The sequence below is a fragment of the Salmo salar genome, chromosome 13 (genome assembly GCF_965601325.2).
Source record: "Salmo salar chromosome 13, fSalSal1, whole genome shotgun sequence".
Taxonomy (NCBI): Eukaryota; Metazoa; Chordata; class Actinopteri; order Salmoniformes; family Salmonidae; genus Salmo; species Salmo salar.
This window is the reverse complement of record NC_138303.1, coordinates 90,051,995-90,066,555: the sequence shown is the minus strand read 5'-3', so window position 1 is coordinate 90,066,555 and position 14,561 is coordinate 90,051,995. Positions and strand designations below refer to the sequence as shown.

The 14,561-nt window shown below is 42.6% G+C and overlaps 1 protein-coding gene and 1 pseudogene across 2 annotated transcripts; both read right to left on the bottom strand.

The window, feature by feature from the left end:
• Nucleotides 1-737: 737 nt before the first annotated feature.
• Nucleotides 738-3,151, bottom strand: LOC106568120 (dehydrogenase/reductase SDR family member 13-like; annotated as a pseudogene). Its single transcript, XR_014380183.1, has 5 exons — nucleotides 2,774-3,151; nucleotides 2,443-2,561; nucleotides 2,025-2,148; nucleotides 1,488-1,814; nucleotides 738-1,379 (listed from the first exon to the last, which is right to left on the bottom strand). The product of XR_014380183.1 is annotated as a dehydrogenase/reductase SDR family member 13-like (transcript).
• Nucleotides 3,152-3,706: 555 nt separating this feature from the next.
• LOC106568081 (PHD finger protein 12) lies at nucleotides 3,707-12,750 on the bottom strand. The gene is made up of 13 exons (XM_014138092.3): nucleotides 11,918-12,750; nucleotides 11,349-11,530; nucleotides 9,694-9,766; nucleotides 8,998-9,548; nucleotides 7,617-7,749; nucleotides 7,319-7,483; nucleotides 7,066-7,224; nucleotides 6,152-6,950; nucleotides 5,879-6,025; nucleotides 5,499-5,597; nucleotides 5,291-5,373; nucleotides 4,962-5,100; nucleotides 3,707-4,816 (listed from the first exon to the last, which is right to left on the bottom strand). The coding sequence occupies exons 1-13, from the start codon at nucleotides 11,981-11,983 to the stop codon at nucleotides 4,431-4,433; spliced, it is 2,982 nt and encodes a 993-aa protein (XP_013993567.3). The 5' UTR covers nucleotides 11,984-12,750; the 3' UTR covers nucleotides 3,707-4,430.
• Nucleotides 12,751-14,561: the final 1,811 nt, after the last annotated feature.

The following is a 14,561-nucleotide window of genomic DNA, read 5'->3' as shown; positions in this document are numbered from 1 at the left end:
GCTGGTTTGCTTAATATAAGGATTTTTAAAAATTATTTATACTTGTACTTTTGATACTTAAGTATATTTAAAACAAAATACTTTTAGACTTTTACTAAAGTAGTATTTTACTGGTTGACTTTCACTTGAGTAATTTTTTATAAAGGTATCTTTACTTTTACACCAAGTAAGATAATTGAGTACTTTTTCCGCCACAAATATGTGTCTTTTGACCAACCACATCAGAAATTTTCACATCAGATCTTTTTCAGAGCTGATGTGATTGATCAAAAGGCAAATTAGTGAAAAAAAATTATAATAATTGGGCTCCCTGTGTAAACGTAGCCATTCTGACCCAGGAGGTGGTCAGAGACGCATTGTGTGGATTTCTCCTTATTTTTCCTCAGTCTGGAGTCTACATGCATTAGCAAAAAATTATAAATGAAGTAGCCCTTGGTTTTGTAATCTAATCGAACTCAGACCGGTATTATTTATCTCACCTAGTGTTTAGATAATGAATAGTCATCTTAGTGTGCTGTGTGAAACCTTGTATAGCTTTTTCATCATACTCAGGCCTACACTTTAGGCTACTAGTGTACCTGCCAAAGCATCTCTAAACTGCTAATCTTCCCAAGGTAACTTTATTACTTTATTTTAGTAACAGTTGGCCTATGTCTGATTGCCTGAAACAGTGTATAGCCTATAAGAAATGTTGTGTAGACAATACAATAAGAGGCAAAGATGGTATGGTGTGTGTTTTAATTCCCTTTATTACCAGTGGCTCTGCCTATAGAACTTGACTGTGGTGGGACAGAGACACTTCCCCAGAGACATATCACCTAGGCCTAGGATTTTTCTGGAATAGTTAAGTAGCAGTCTTGACACAAGGGGAGAGGATATGCCTAGCTTTTTTTAAAATTCAATATTCAATCAATTGATTCAATCTTTTCAGTATAACTTTGACTTTTCACCCACTGCCACACTTAAGAGTAACGGAATGGAACAAATTTCCAGCATTCAATTGAACTTGAATACATCTCTGTTAAAAATTATCAGGAAAAGCAACACGTTTTCAGGATTGTCCCACCAGGGTTTTGGCCCTGATAAATGCAGTGAAAAGCAGGGTCTCTGTGTTTGCATTAAGACATGCCACAAAGTGTCTCACTGACTTCCCACAATTTTTTGGCCATAGCGTCATCTTTGGTGTTGGCATTCACCTTCTGTACTGCACAGCAGGAGAAGTAGCATCCACTCAGAGGCTCTATACCCTCCTGGAGGGCACAGTAGAGTGTAGTCTGGGCCCCAGATTCTGCGTCCATATAGAACAGCGAAAGGATAGGTGCCGACATCATGAACCACAAGAAGCTTGAAATACCGGCCTATTTCTGTCTTGACTGCTCCTGTGACAGAAAATAAACAGGACTAGTAAGCATACTGTATATTTCTGCACAGTTACAGTACATACCACCCCTCCTTGCTTACATGCTATAAAGTGTTGAAGCACTGACCTGGACACAAGCTGTAGCAGGTGACATTTGTTCCCTCCAGTCTTTTGGCAAGCTCGTGTGTGAAGAGCATATTACACAGCTTGCTATGACTATACTTCCGAAACAAAGCCCAGTCAGATTCTCCAACAGCCAGGTCTTTGTGGGTACTCAGGCAGTTAAAATCGATTTTGCCATACTCATGAGCTTTGGAGGCGACAGTCACCACTCAACTCGGACCGCATTCCTTCAGACGGTCCAGCAGCACCACAGTTAACAGAAAGTGGCCGAGGTGATTAACGCCAAAGATCATTCCCACGCCATCCTTTGTCTTGCCACCATTCATAAGCCCTGCATAAAGAGGACCAATGTTTTCAAAAGAAATACACTTTCACTGCTTTGTTAATGCAGGTTTTCTGTATATTAAGAAACCAACCAGCCATATAATCCATTGAGATTTGGTGTGCTTGAGAGAGGATGGAACATGTAACAAATATGACTATAACACAACGTGAAATATCACACTCAATACCGGACTCATGCCAGCAATGCATGACTCACCAGCGTTGTTGACAAGAATATTGAGTCTAAATTCAGACTTCAGGAAGGTCTCAGCAAAAGATCGCACAGACTGTAGGCTTCCAAGGTCCAGCTCCATGAACACAACCTCATTGTTCACAGTCTCCTGAGAAAGTAAGAATGACCAGTCAGATGCTCTGTGTCCCTCACTTTATAGAGACTAATAAACCAACCCGTCAACAAATTAATCAGCTAAAGTGACCAGAGCACAACTATCTGTAAAATGTGAATGAGAGGGACAGTGTGTGAGGAGGAGTGAACCTGACTGAGGGGGAACCACAGTAATATCGTCCATGTATGATCCACTGGCACCCCTTCAGTCAAAGACATGTAACTACAGCAAGGCTTGACTGTTTACCAGACATCTGGAGTGAGACATGGATTCTGACACCTCTCTTACCTTCATGATGTTACTGATGGCAGCTTCTGCCCTCTGCTTATCTCGGCAGGCCATTATAACCCTCGCACCTCTTCTGGACAGATATATTGCTGTTGTTTTCCCAATGCCTGTGTTAGATCCTGGAGAGACACACCCACATAGACGTCTAGTTTGTCCCAACACCAAATGTTTTAAATACAATTCTACAATTGAGCAAAGAAATGCGGAATCAGTCCCATATGACCAATAATAACGGTACATAACATTAGATAACGGTCACTTACTGACTGTACAAGACGATGAATAATTGACCACCATTAGTGTCACATTGTTTTATAATGTACGAACTCACCAGTGACGATTACAGTTTTCCCATGGAACTTGGCATTTCTTTTGCATCTTGGTCGTTTGAGATACCAATTATGAAGTACATAAAGTGCGATGAGTCCAGCGCTGACAAGAAGCAGTGTGAACATCTTCGCACAGTACTTTTTCTCTGACTGTACATAAGTATGAACTACAGCGGCATGGGAATTTATGTAGCTGTTGCGCTTTGTCCTGGCACTCCCTCTTTATAAAATTAACAAATTATGCAACAAGTAGATTATGGTTCAAGAATTTGGCAAAAATTCATGTTCGTGCCACCTAGTGGTTATAAACACTGACTTCCTCGTACAATAACAAACATTCTAGTTGACCTCAAACCTACACTACATAGTTCAAAGCTACACTGGAACAAACATAGCTACGCGCAACGTTAATACACTGTAACAAACATTGAGTTACAAGCTACTCACAGACCATGGTAAAACGTTAACCAATGCGGTCAAAATGAGTATTTACCGGGGCATGTTTACTGCATGTATTGTAGCAAACAGAGACAGTGCAAACCGCCTTTCGGTTCTTGAACCCCAGTCTTGGCAAACTAGTTTACCTAAACAAAGGTCGATACACTATCTCCTCAGTTTGGGAGTGTCCCCCCACTCTTCATTTTATGAAGTGCCTCACATGTACACAACTCTCCAATGGCCTAACAGGCGCCATCCCACTCCTGACACCATTGTAGCAAACGATGACATGCAATATCCCTTTGTGGGTCTCCCAGGCAAGCTTGCTAACCACTGCTCCAATAAGGTTAACCCATTTAGGGGAGGATCGCTTCAGTACGTACCATGTAGCCTACATCTACAATTGGTTAGCAACGAATGAAATGACAAAAGCCAAAGTGCTCACTGATGCTTGTTCTTAAAAATCTTTAGGTATTTACATTATAACAGACAAGAAACAAAGTCAAAGTTGATTTGTATTTACAGAGTACATAAACATTTGATGAATTATTTCTAAAAACAGACCATTTACTATGTTGACATAGTATTGAAAAAAAATGGACTAACACTTTTGAAAACTACTGCACAAAATACACGTGAAGCACTGTACAGATTTAAGCCAAAATGGCCATAATTTGAGTTTGCATACAGAATCCTATGCTTCCATTGTTCTGTTGAAAAAGAATTCTTAATCATGTACATTTGTGTGTGGATATTTAAACACACACACCCATGTATGTATAAGCATGGATGTGTACACATAAGTTTGAATATATATCTGCTACCTGTAGTGCAATAGTAGCAAAACAAACATCTGAACTACATTTTCAAATACAGTACACAAACTAAAATGACAAAGAGCAAATAAAAGTAGCATTCTCAGAGAAAGAAGCATCATTACTGGCACAAAATACAACAAGTTGGGTACTTTACAAATGACGTTGCTTGTTTTTTCGCATGTCTACGATAAACCATCCCTTTTTTCAATGCCAAAGTTGTCCATTTACAAAAAATATAAATTCTATGTGCAACTTGCCCACAAAATATGAGCCTTAAAAATACTTAATTTCATGCAAATGTATGAACATAAAATAAGAAAGCTTTCCCTTTTTTTTATTTTTTTTAAATACAGTATACAAGTACAGCTGCTGAGCCTGGTTCTGTTGACGTGGGAACATAGAGCTAGGGGACATGGTTAGGTTGTATCACTGGCACTTGGTGGAGCTGGGAGGTATGCTTGTCAGAGGGTTCTGTTCCCTCCTGGCTCTGGGAGGTGGCAGTGGAGGTGGTGTTTGGGGTAGTCAGGGTTTCATCTTTGGGCTGCTTGCAGGCAAACTCTGTAATACTGAAGACAAACTGCATGCAGCCCAGCTTGACGAAGCTGCCGTGGTGGAGCAGGGCAGTGCCCTCCCAGCCTGCCCCACTGCCCCCAATCAGACTGGAGCTGCTGGCCTTGCAGTCGCAGCAGGATCTGGACGAAGTTCCTTGACACTGGCTCATCACCCCCTCCTCTAGCACCATGGGCTCCCCCGCACCTTCCACTTCCTGTTTCCTCCTCTTGCAGCGCTCTGTGGGTAAAATACATCAGACCTTGTTAAAGCATCTGTCTCTGCTTTAACAACATTAGGAAACATGCCACCATGGTCATTACTAAAAGGTGAACTACTTCCTTCCTGTTTCTATAGGAAGCTATGACAGAGGAGCTCCACTCACTGATAATGTTCTGCACTTTGGAGACCAGGCTGCTGGAGGGGCTGGGGCCAGTCTTTTCAGAGAAGTCACAGGAGTACAGCACATTGTCCACCATGGTCCCATGTTCACTGTAGTTGAGAAGCTCATACTGCTTGGTGTTCTGATCAAGGCAAGAGAAATTACTAAATAAAATATTCAATTTACAGAGCAGCTAACAAAATAATCCCTCAATCAAGAAAATATAAATCTGAAACATATTTATACTTTATTTCTGTACAAGTCACAACTTATCGTAAAACTGTTGCCAATACCAAGAACATGTTTGAATGTGAAATAAATGAGCCACCCACCTCATCATAGAAGATGCATGCATGTTTGCCTGACACATAATTACAATGACCATAGTTTGTAAGGCACACGTCCATGTCAGCACCTGCAAACAACAAGACACAGCCTCAAGTCAGCTAAATCTGCCAGGGATGGAAGACACCATTACATGAAAAGGAGTTCCTGCTATTGGGTCATGTTGGGTTATCTGGGACTGAGAGTGAATCTTACCAGTTCCTATGTACAGGCTTCTGTAGCACATACTACAAGCTCCTCCTTTCCCAGTCAAAGGATAAAACACAGCCCTGGCCTGGATATCCTTGTTTTGTGCTGAGAAAATAAATAACACATTAACTTCCTCAAAATTATGCTTTATACAGAACAATCAAAGTTAACAATATAGCACAAACTAATTCAAATGAGGGATGAAAGTACAAACATGACGATGAAAGAGGGATAGAAGCAACGGACGTCAATAGAAATGGAAAGAATGATCGGCGTGAAGACAGTGAGGTAGGGTTAGTGAGGGAATGGCCAGTGAGTCAGAGTGAGGTAGCGATATAGGGAACACTGGGTGGTGGTGGTCTTGATAATGAACAAGGGATTCTTACCTTCCGTAGGCTGGGGTTGTGGCACAGGAGGTAGGCTGATACAGCTGCTCTGTGGAGGGGAAGGAGCTTTAGGGCCAAACAACTGCTGGATCCTCTGCCAGGCCAGGAGTTCAATAAACTTCTCATCTAGACTACTCATCTGAATCTCTGGAAAATAATCAAAGTTAAAGAGATATAGTGAATTCAGTTAGTGTGGATCTAACTTCTCCTCACCAATTATTCACATGTGAAGCCAATCAAAATGCCGATCTTATTGCGTCAGGTGAGACTTACCACCGTGGCAGTCTGCCACAGCCTTCAGACAGCTGGACAGGTCTCCCATAGAGAAAGAGCTGGGGAGCAGAGAACCACTCCTGGGGGTCACAGCATCAAGACTGACTTTTCCACCTGCTGGTGGGGCAGTGGAGCCCAGCTTGGTCGTGCCCTTGATCTGGTATGGTGTTCCAGGTGGGGTGAGGGCACGGGTCGCTGCAGTGCTGCTGCTAGTGGTCCGAGCAGGGCCCTCTGTGCCTTGGGAGGGTCTGTGAGGTGGAGAGGGACCTCTGGGTTCTGGTTTGAAGGGACTGGTGCATGGGGATGCTGTCACTGCACAGGGTCTTAACAGGGTTTTCTCAGTCTTGACCACAGCTCTTCCAGTGTGGTTGGGTAACTCCGGGCCAGGGGCTGCTGGTGTCTGAGGAACAGGCCTATCAGGACCCGAGGGCTCTCTCAGTTTGTCCTGTCTGCAGGCCTCTGAACTCCCATTGGTCCGAGCCAGCTGCTCCAGAGGACTGTTAACATTACTGGGCCCACAGTAATGACAAGGCTTCTCTGTACACATGCTACACTTGCCTTCTTTGAGTGCAGGCGCCCCCTGGGGGCAAAATGCTGCACTGTCAGCCTTAGGCTTGGAGGCTGACAACTCTGTCCTGTTAGAAGTGCACACTGCACCATCCTCCTCTGCTGTTCCACAAGGTTTGATGTCGGCCTTGTTCATTTGCTCAGAGTTCCACTCAGACGATGGATTCTCCTTCTGCTTGGCCGATAGATGTCTCACTATGCTGCACTGGAGTGTGATGACATCGCGTAGCCACTGGGAGACAATACAGGAAAACAAAACACATTAAATCAGTATTAAAGACATTGGATTTGTTCACTATCATGAGACATTGTATATCACTGCTGCGTAACACTCCAGTGTGTCCTACCTCCTGTTGCTCGTCCTCGCTTGTTAAGTGCTGAGAGGGTGTAAGGTGCTGGTGGGAGGATTCTGGACTGCCGTTACAGATCAGCTCCCCGTTGCGGATCCCAGCAGGGGCCATCATGGCTGGGGGACACTTGTATTGGGACTTTATAGCATCAGGGACCTGTCAAGACACACACGATAGATTGAGTTACAGGATGTGACAACGGTGAACAAAGAGGTGGTGTGTTATATTTCACAGTGACTAATAGGCTGACCTTGAGGGTTTTCTTCAGGTGTGTGTGGGCTCCTCGGCGAACGGGGGGGTGGAGACGATGCACCCGCTGCAGGAAATCCACCTTGACGGCGTGTTGGGACATCCTGTCCTGAAACTGGTCAAACAGCTGGCAGCGGCCACTCAACGTCAGGCTCCTCTGCTTCAGCTGGGAGAGAGGGGCACAAAATCAGGTCAATACCATTAAAACTTCATGTTTCAACACGTGGATGTGTGTGACTATGAGCTTACTTGCACAACCTCACTTAATAAAGGTGAACTAAAATACAAAAATGACTTACCACCATGTGCTCTATGTGATTGGGGCACATCCACTTGCCCACGGGCATGGCAGTAAGAGGGGGGTCCAAACAGTCCATGTGGAACAAAAGGGGGCAATAGTCACACTGGATTAATGGTGCCAACCTGCAGCTCCTACAACACAAACAGAGGAGATTGACAAAAACATGATGGGTTAGATATACGACTGATATCAAACAAGTAGACTGCAAAATATCCTCAAAATAGAGCTAGGGTTAGTTTGTCCTAATAGTTCAGTGAAAGAGGGGATCACTTGAGGACAAGACATGAATGATTTTGAACAGTCTGGAATCCAGGCAGTGTATCTGTGGTAGAGACCCCAAGCCAAGCCCCAAGGCTCATCATTCCAGAATATATAAAATTCTCAGTGAGATAGTTTGAATTCCCCCTTCTCTCTAGCCAGCCATGTGGTTATGAATTCTGTGGTATTCCTGACATAGCCCGATGCCAGCCCATAGAGGCGCTCTAGAGGGTCAGAAATAACACATAGCAACATTGTGGTGCCTACGAAAACATGTCAAGACAAACTCTACAAATAAATATATATATATATATATATATATATAGTTTGTCTGACCCTCTCTCATATATATATATATAAAATAATGGGGTAGCCAGTCAGTCAGGCAATTGTTGAATACATCTCCCCCGGCCACCATGATCAAATAATTAACTGGCTTTAAGATTCTCAGCCGCACAACCCAATACAAGGAAAATATATATATAAAAAATAAGAGACTAGGCAAATATTACTTTATATCATGATTCTAGTAGACTGCTGTAAAAACAAAACAAACAAAACAAATAGACAAAACACAAACTCTGTTTGGCATTCAGGAATGCCTTCAAACAAAAACATCTGCTGAACAGATGTGTACTGCTATTGAATCCAAAACGCTGTTCCAATGGGGTGCCTGCCTCTCATTTAAGACCAAGCCATGCGTTCTGAAAGATGAGTCTGCATACTGTTATGTCTCCTTCTGTCGTTTCCTTTCCCTCTCCACTGGGAGACTGTGCCATTTTCCTAGTAATTACGGCTCCTCTTTCCACAGGCAGTTGAGAGTCCTATAATGGTGCACTGTTTGCTCTTTTGAATGCTTTACCTAGCCCAGCCAGAGAAGATGGCGCTGCATTCAATATAATAAATGGCATATTGAATATTTTCATAGTAAACAGCTGAAATCGTGTGTGATCTGCATATAATTGGACAAGATATCTTCTTTCCAGATTCGTTCTCCAAGCTTAGTAAGAATGTAACATCGGGTGCCAAAAAAAAATCCCAGTTAGCCTACACAAAAATGAAGTTCAATAGAAGGCACTGATATTTTGTCATTAAAACATTGGCCTTGCTGTTGTCCATACCTTCCACAGGGATAGCAGACCTTCACTGGCAGTGGGACCAGCCCATTGTGGTCCAGCTCGTGCTGCGGTCGCTTCACATTCTTTCCTGTCATCTCATCTCTCCTCCTCTTTTTACTGGTTCCTGGAAGTGCAGTTGTGCAGGTGAGCTCATTGGGGAGCTGGAACTGCGTGGGGTTCCTCTCCATGGCAGCAGCTATCAGAAGGTCAAAGGGCCTCTTGAGGTGTGGGGTGGAGCTCTCGGGCTCCGAGCCCTGGGCGTCGTCCTCCACGTCTAGCATGTCGTCATCCATGTAATTCTGCTCCGATGGCGTGGGGGTGTCTGTGGAGGCGGTGGAGGTGGGGGTGTTGGGTCTGCTGCTGGGCCTCCTCTCCAGGAGACGGACCTGGGCAACAGCTGTAGCCCTCAGCCCTGTGGTGCCTCCTACTGCCGCCGTCGGGTCCAGCCTCAGGGTGCCTGGGGCAAGCTCTAACTCTGCTGCAGGGGAGGAAGACTGCTTAGACAGCTGACGCTCCAGCAGACCATTAATCTGCTCCTTCTTCAGCTCCCGCTTCTATGACACAAGAAAAACATGTAAACAGTCTGAAAAGCACTGGTTACACTAGTCTCACCAACCTATCCAGATGAATGAAGCACTCAACATAACACTTAAACAAAAAGGCTATTTCTCCCCATGTTTCATCAGAGACTTGAATCACCTTCCTGCGCACCATGCAGCGATGACACATCCAGTCTCCAGGGGGCAGCATCTCCTTACTCAGGGGTGGGTTGCTGCAGGTTCAACACAAGTTAAGCATTAGCAAAACAGCTGGCAAGGAAGTTCAATCAGCAATTCATAACATCCAATGCCCTCACAATGAAGCCTAGTTTACAATTTCCAGAGGTATGGTGTTTTCCAAGGCCATTTTTCTAATTTGAAATGACTGAAAATGCTAGAGACCTGTAGCCGATGAAAGCCAGGTGAGAGGGAATTAATTCAAAAGGCTCTTTTTAGGCAGAGTTCCAAGGCCCCTGGGGACACAGTCTCGTGATTCAGTGGCAAAAGTAATCTATTGAAAAGGCTGCTGGTCCAAAACTAACATGATTCATTCAAGCTTTCCAAGAAAGACAAAGACTGCAGTGATGAGCACCACAAAAAAAGGAGGACCACAAGATTAAATAAACAATCCATTTTCATCAGCAAAAACCTTTCATAATCGATGAAACCGTTGTGGCAACAGCTGAACGGCACTGATAACACTTTCCTAGAATAAGTCTTAACAATGAGCAAAAAAAAAAATACATTAAAATAACCCCGCAGAACTCATAGGCAAAAATGATATACTGTAGTGCAGGCTATGAGGATAAAGGCCTCTGCTCTGTTAGGTGCCTCATGCCACCAGCTCTGGTCTGCTTAGCTCCCAGCAGCACATGCCATGGTTAATGATTATTCATATCGTCAGTGAGGCTGCACTGCCAGGTTCCCAGAGCTCCTCACTGCTTCAGCAGAAATCCTTGACTAAACCTCACTAACATCCGCAGGCTCATTACATACTGAAAATGGCTGTTAGGAGACGAGTAAGTGGCGTAGACAATGCATGCAAAAAATCTGTCATCCTTGACTGAAGAGAAGTAAGGCTAAGTAGCTAAGTGCAGAATTGAGTGCAGACATGTCTCCAGAAAAATGGCCAACAACACAAGTTACAGTAGTTACGTACAAAGCTACGGAGTTTTAACATGTACAAAGCTACAGAGTTAACATGTACAAAGCTACAGAGTTTTAACATGTACAAAGCTACAGAGTTTTAACATGTACAAAGCTACAGAGTTTTAACATGTAGGTCTAAATAATAAGGTGGCAGAATATTTTTGAAAAACAGTCAACAGCGCCACAATTTGGCAAAGAATGTGCATTAGATTAGCCAACAAGAGCTACTAGGAGCTTGTCTGTCAGTAGTCAGCTACCCACAGAGTTGTTAGACAACCACAAATGTAGCAAAGTTCCTCAACTACTTCAAGGATTTGAGTGCAGACTAGTTTTTCTTTATTGAACTGACTCATTACTTCAAAAAGTGTAAATTCTTGTACCTGTTGGTCCCCTGTTGTTGCATGATTTTTTTGTTTCCTGAAATCCATACTTTATTCAAAACTATGGATTTCAACAAAGTTTTGCAACAGAGGACAAACATAGGTACATGGTAAGGGTTTAAGAATTTACATGTTTTAAGTATTGAAGGCTCATTTAAAAACACGATTGTCTGTGCTCAATCCCATGGAGTCGTTTGGGTACTTGGCAACCACAAATTCTGCCTTCCTTGCAAATTGGTAGCAACACCAGGAAGTCATTACTGTAAATTGAAAGATATAAGCATACCAGCACTGTAAATGAAAGGCGGCGGGACAATGATCACAACAGAGGAGGTCGCCTCCCTCTCTGCAACTGTCACAAGTGTCGTGATTCGTGGCTCTCCCTGCTCTCCGGGCATTTTTATCTGGTTTCCGACTTCTTTTTTCTCCATCTTCAGACTTGGGAGGCGCAAGCAAGGCTTGTATTTGCTAAAATATAAGGAAAATAGTGCAGTGATAGATCTGGTTAGCTACCAACATTGTTGCACCGTATTTACTGTAGTGGCAAGTCTGCCATACAACAACAAACCACATTTAAATGAGCTACAATGTACCAATTTCAGTCAATGGTTTGAATTGATACGGTTTGGTAACATGACTTCTGGCAGAGGTTAGCTAGAAAGAGCAATGGCGTCCAGCAGTTAGCTAACGACGTTAGAGAGCTTAGCTAGCTAGTAGTAACGTTAGTTAGTTACAAACATTGCACTGCCACTTCGCCCTATATACCAGCTAGTGAGTTAGCTAGTTACTACTAGATAAACAACACAAACATGTTATAACCATTTGTCATCGTGATAGTAACAGTAAAGGCTTTACCTGCATAAGACCACCAGAGGTGTCAAGATCATAGACAATCGCTGGGGTCTCCATTTTATCCCACATTCAAACAGCTGAAGTGAGCAAACAATCAAGCTCCGTTTATAACGAATCTTTCAAGCAGATTATTTCCTAAAACGACAACAGTCTTGGGGAAATAAACAAGTTCCTATTAGTTAACTAGTTAATGGTTTTTGGAGAACACAATGTTGTTTCCGAGGTAGATTCAATACAATGCCTCCCTTTACAGTTCAAAGACGAAGAGTCGTTTCTTCATGAAATCCTTAGCTTGGTCAGCCTTGAATTGTTGATCTTCCACGTTGTCCCAACCGTGTAATGCAAAAAGACAAAGTACTCCTCTTGTTTCCAAATTGGATAAAAGATATTCGGCGTTTGGCCTTAGTCCTTACTGAGGCCTAGCTTTGTACTGTACATGGTGGTTGTGCTTGTCCCTACGCCTGTGGTTGAAGCTAACGTTAGCTATAATGCTGTTTACAGAGGCATATTTGTTCCCTTCCATAATAAAATAATACAATCTTACACCTATATCTCACATACCTGACATATAATTGCAAATAGATGAAGTATTATCCTTGTATATCGGGGGAAACAGCGCAGAAACTGTAGCTGGTATTGTTGTTATGAATAAATGCTAGCAAAGCATCAGCCCTGACAGTGCTAGCTTCATCCTCACCATGGAGTTGGCGCAAATTTGCGTAGAACGACGCTATGAGCATGCGCTCTACCACTGCTTGCTCTCATCTTAGTAGAGGCAAAAATGGGCGTTTCGAGTAAAGCTTGAGCTTTGGATACGATAGAAGATAACATTGTCATCCGTGGAAAAAAGTTGTCAGACATCATATCAGGAATTTGGTTGTTCTGCTAGGGTGATCACCGATTGCAAGTGTGCTTATTGCTTTTACTAAACTGACAAGAAAACAAACTTCTCCTCGCTGCCTCGTTCCCCATATTGTCAATAGTACATCCTTCTACTTGTCCTCGACGACGAGTAGCCTAGCCCTAGTTGAAATTCCAGTCAATCGTCCTGACTATTCATAGGAATCATCAAGGAAAAGGAAAATCATAAAATAAAGTGTGTAAATTGACCAATTACATTCATGGAAATTTATTTTAAATTTGTTAAAAATATATATAATATCCAAAAATGCCCGAGGCCTCATTTATTAATCATGCGTAGGGAAAAATATGTGCGTAAACCATGCGTGGGATAATGTCCAAGCAAAGTGAGATTTATCAAAATGAACTTTGGCTTGAGAGTGTGTGTAAATTGACAGTGCCAAATTGTGGAATAGGGGAACTGCTTGTCAAACATAACCTACTGTACCTAACCCAATAGTTCCCAACCCGGGATAGTAGGACCTCTAGGGGTACTTGGCCTATCCACAGAGGGTACTTGAGAAGAGTCATAAAACTATAGCCATACTGGTAAAATGCACATGAGGGGTTCTCCGGGCAGAGCAAAATTCAGTTGGTGGTACAGTAACCAAAAAAGGTTGGGAACCACTGGCCTAGTCCATGTGGAAAATATATGTTGAAAATGTGTGAAATTGTGAGAGTAATAATTAAGTCATTGTTCAATTTCATTGTGAATTCATGCAACATATCTTGACAGGCTAAAATGTGACCACATAGATGCGTTTGTTACGGTAATAATCCAAATAAAGTACAGTAATTTGTTAAATTAGAGGCACGTGTGAAAGTGAAACCATTGTTGAAATACTATAAAAGACTGAGATAATGGGAAATCAAATGAGAGATGGCTGATCTTGCTTTGTTGGAAGATTTGACACACGCTGCATTTAGCAGAGAGTACGTGTTTAGAGACAGATGGGTCTTTTGAGCAGAATGTACAGATTGGCTCATCAGATATCGTTTCCCAAAACCAATCTTCTATGATTTTTGCAAGAATTTAAGACTTTCTTTAGAATGCCAAACACGTGGCAATAATGCCATTTCAGTGCACATCCAAGTGCTTCGGTTTTTGGCAAAGGGCAATTTTCAGCGGCAGCTTGTCGATCAGCATCTCACAGCCCTTGATGAGCCAATGTTTTGGATGCAATCATCAGCAAAACGAACATACCATTTCCATACACCATCGCACAACAGGTTGAAGTCAAGAGGGGTTTGTTTGTTGTAAACACGAACGGAGCAATAGACGGCAACTACATCGCTATAAAAGCACTATCCCAAAACTAGTTAAACTATGTGAACAGAAAAGGCTTCCACTCAATGTGCAGGTGAAAAGTTATGTGATGCACAAAATACCCTACTGAATGTGGTGGCAATGTGGAACGCATGACTCATTCAGCATTGTTGGCCTATAAACCAGCAGGGAGCTATTGAGGATGAATGGCTTATTGGTATGTGTTGCCTACTCATATGAAGTATATTTGTCATTGCTAAAGTAACTTAAATTGTCATAATGGTATTTTCTTTGTAGCTATGTCTTTATTTTTATTGGTCAAGCCACAACTGAGTGAGCCAAATAAAATATTTTGTTTGTACTCAACCAACCTGACACTAGCATCTCTATGTCAGTCTCGGAAAAGTTTATTTTTCTTAGCTGTTTTTGGTTGCGCCTTTGTATTTCATGGTACAGGGTGGTATATTCCCTATACAGAAA

What these genes read in the sequence shown, in the direction of transcription:
- LOC106568081 (XM_014138092.3), bottom strand. Translation starts at nt 11,983, where the DNA reads ATGTGGGATAAAATGGAGACCCCAGCGATTGTCTATGATCTTGACACC. An exon ending in TGTGGCAGACTGCCACGGTG is followed by an intron (nt 6,026 to 6,151) that starts GTAAGTCTCACC and finishes ATTATTTTCCAG; the next exon opens with AGATTCAGATGAGTAGTCTA. An exon ending in CATGCATCTTCTATGATGAG is followed by an intron (nt 5,101 to 5,290) that starts GTGGGTGGCTCA and finishes TGCCTTGATCAG; the next exon opens with AACACCAAGCAGTATGAGCT.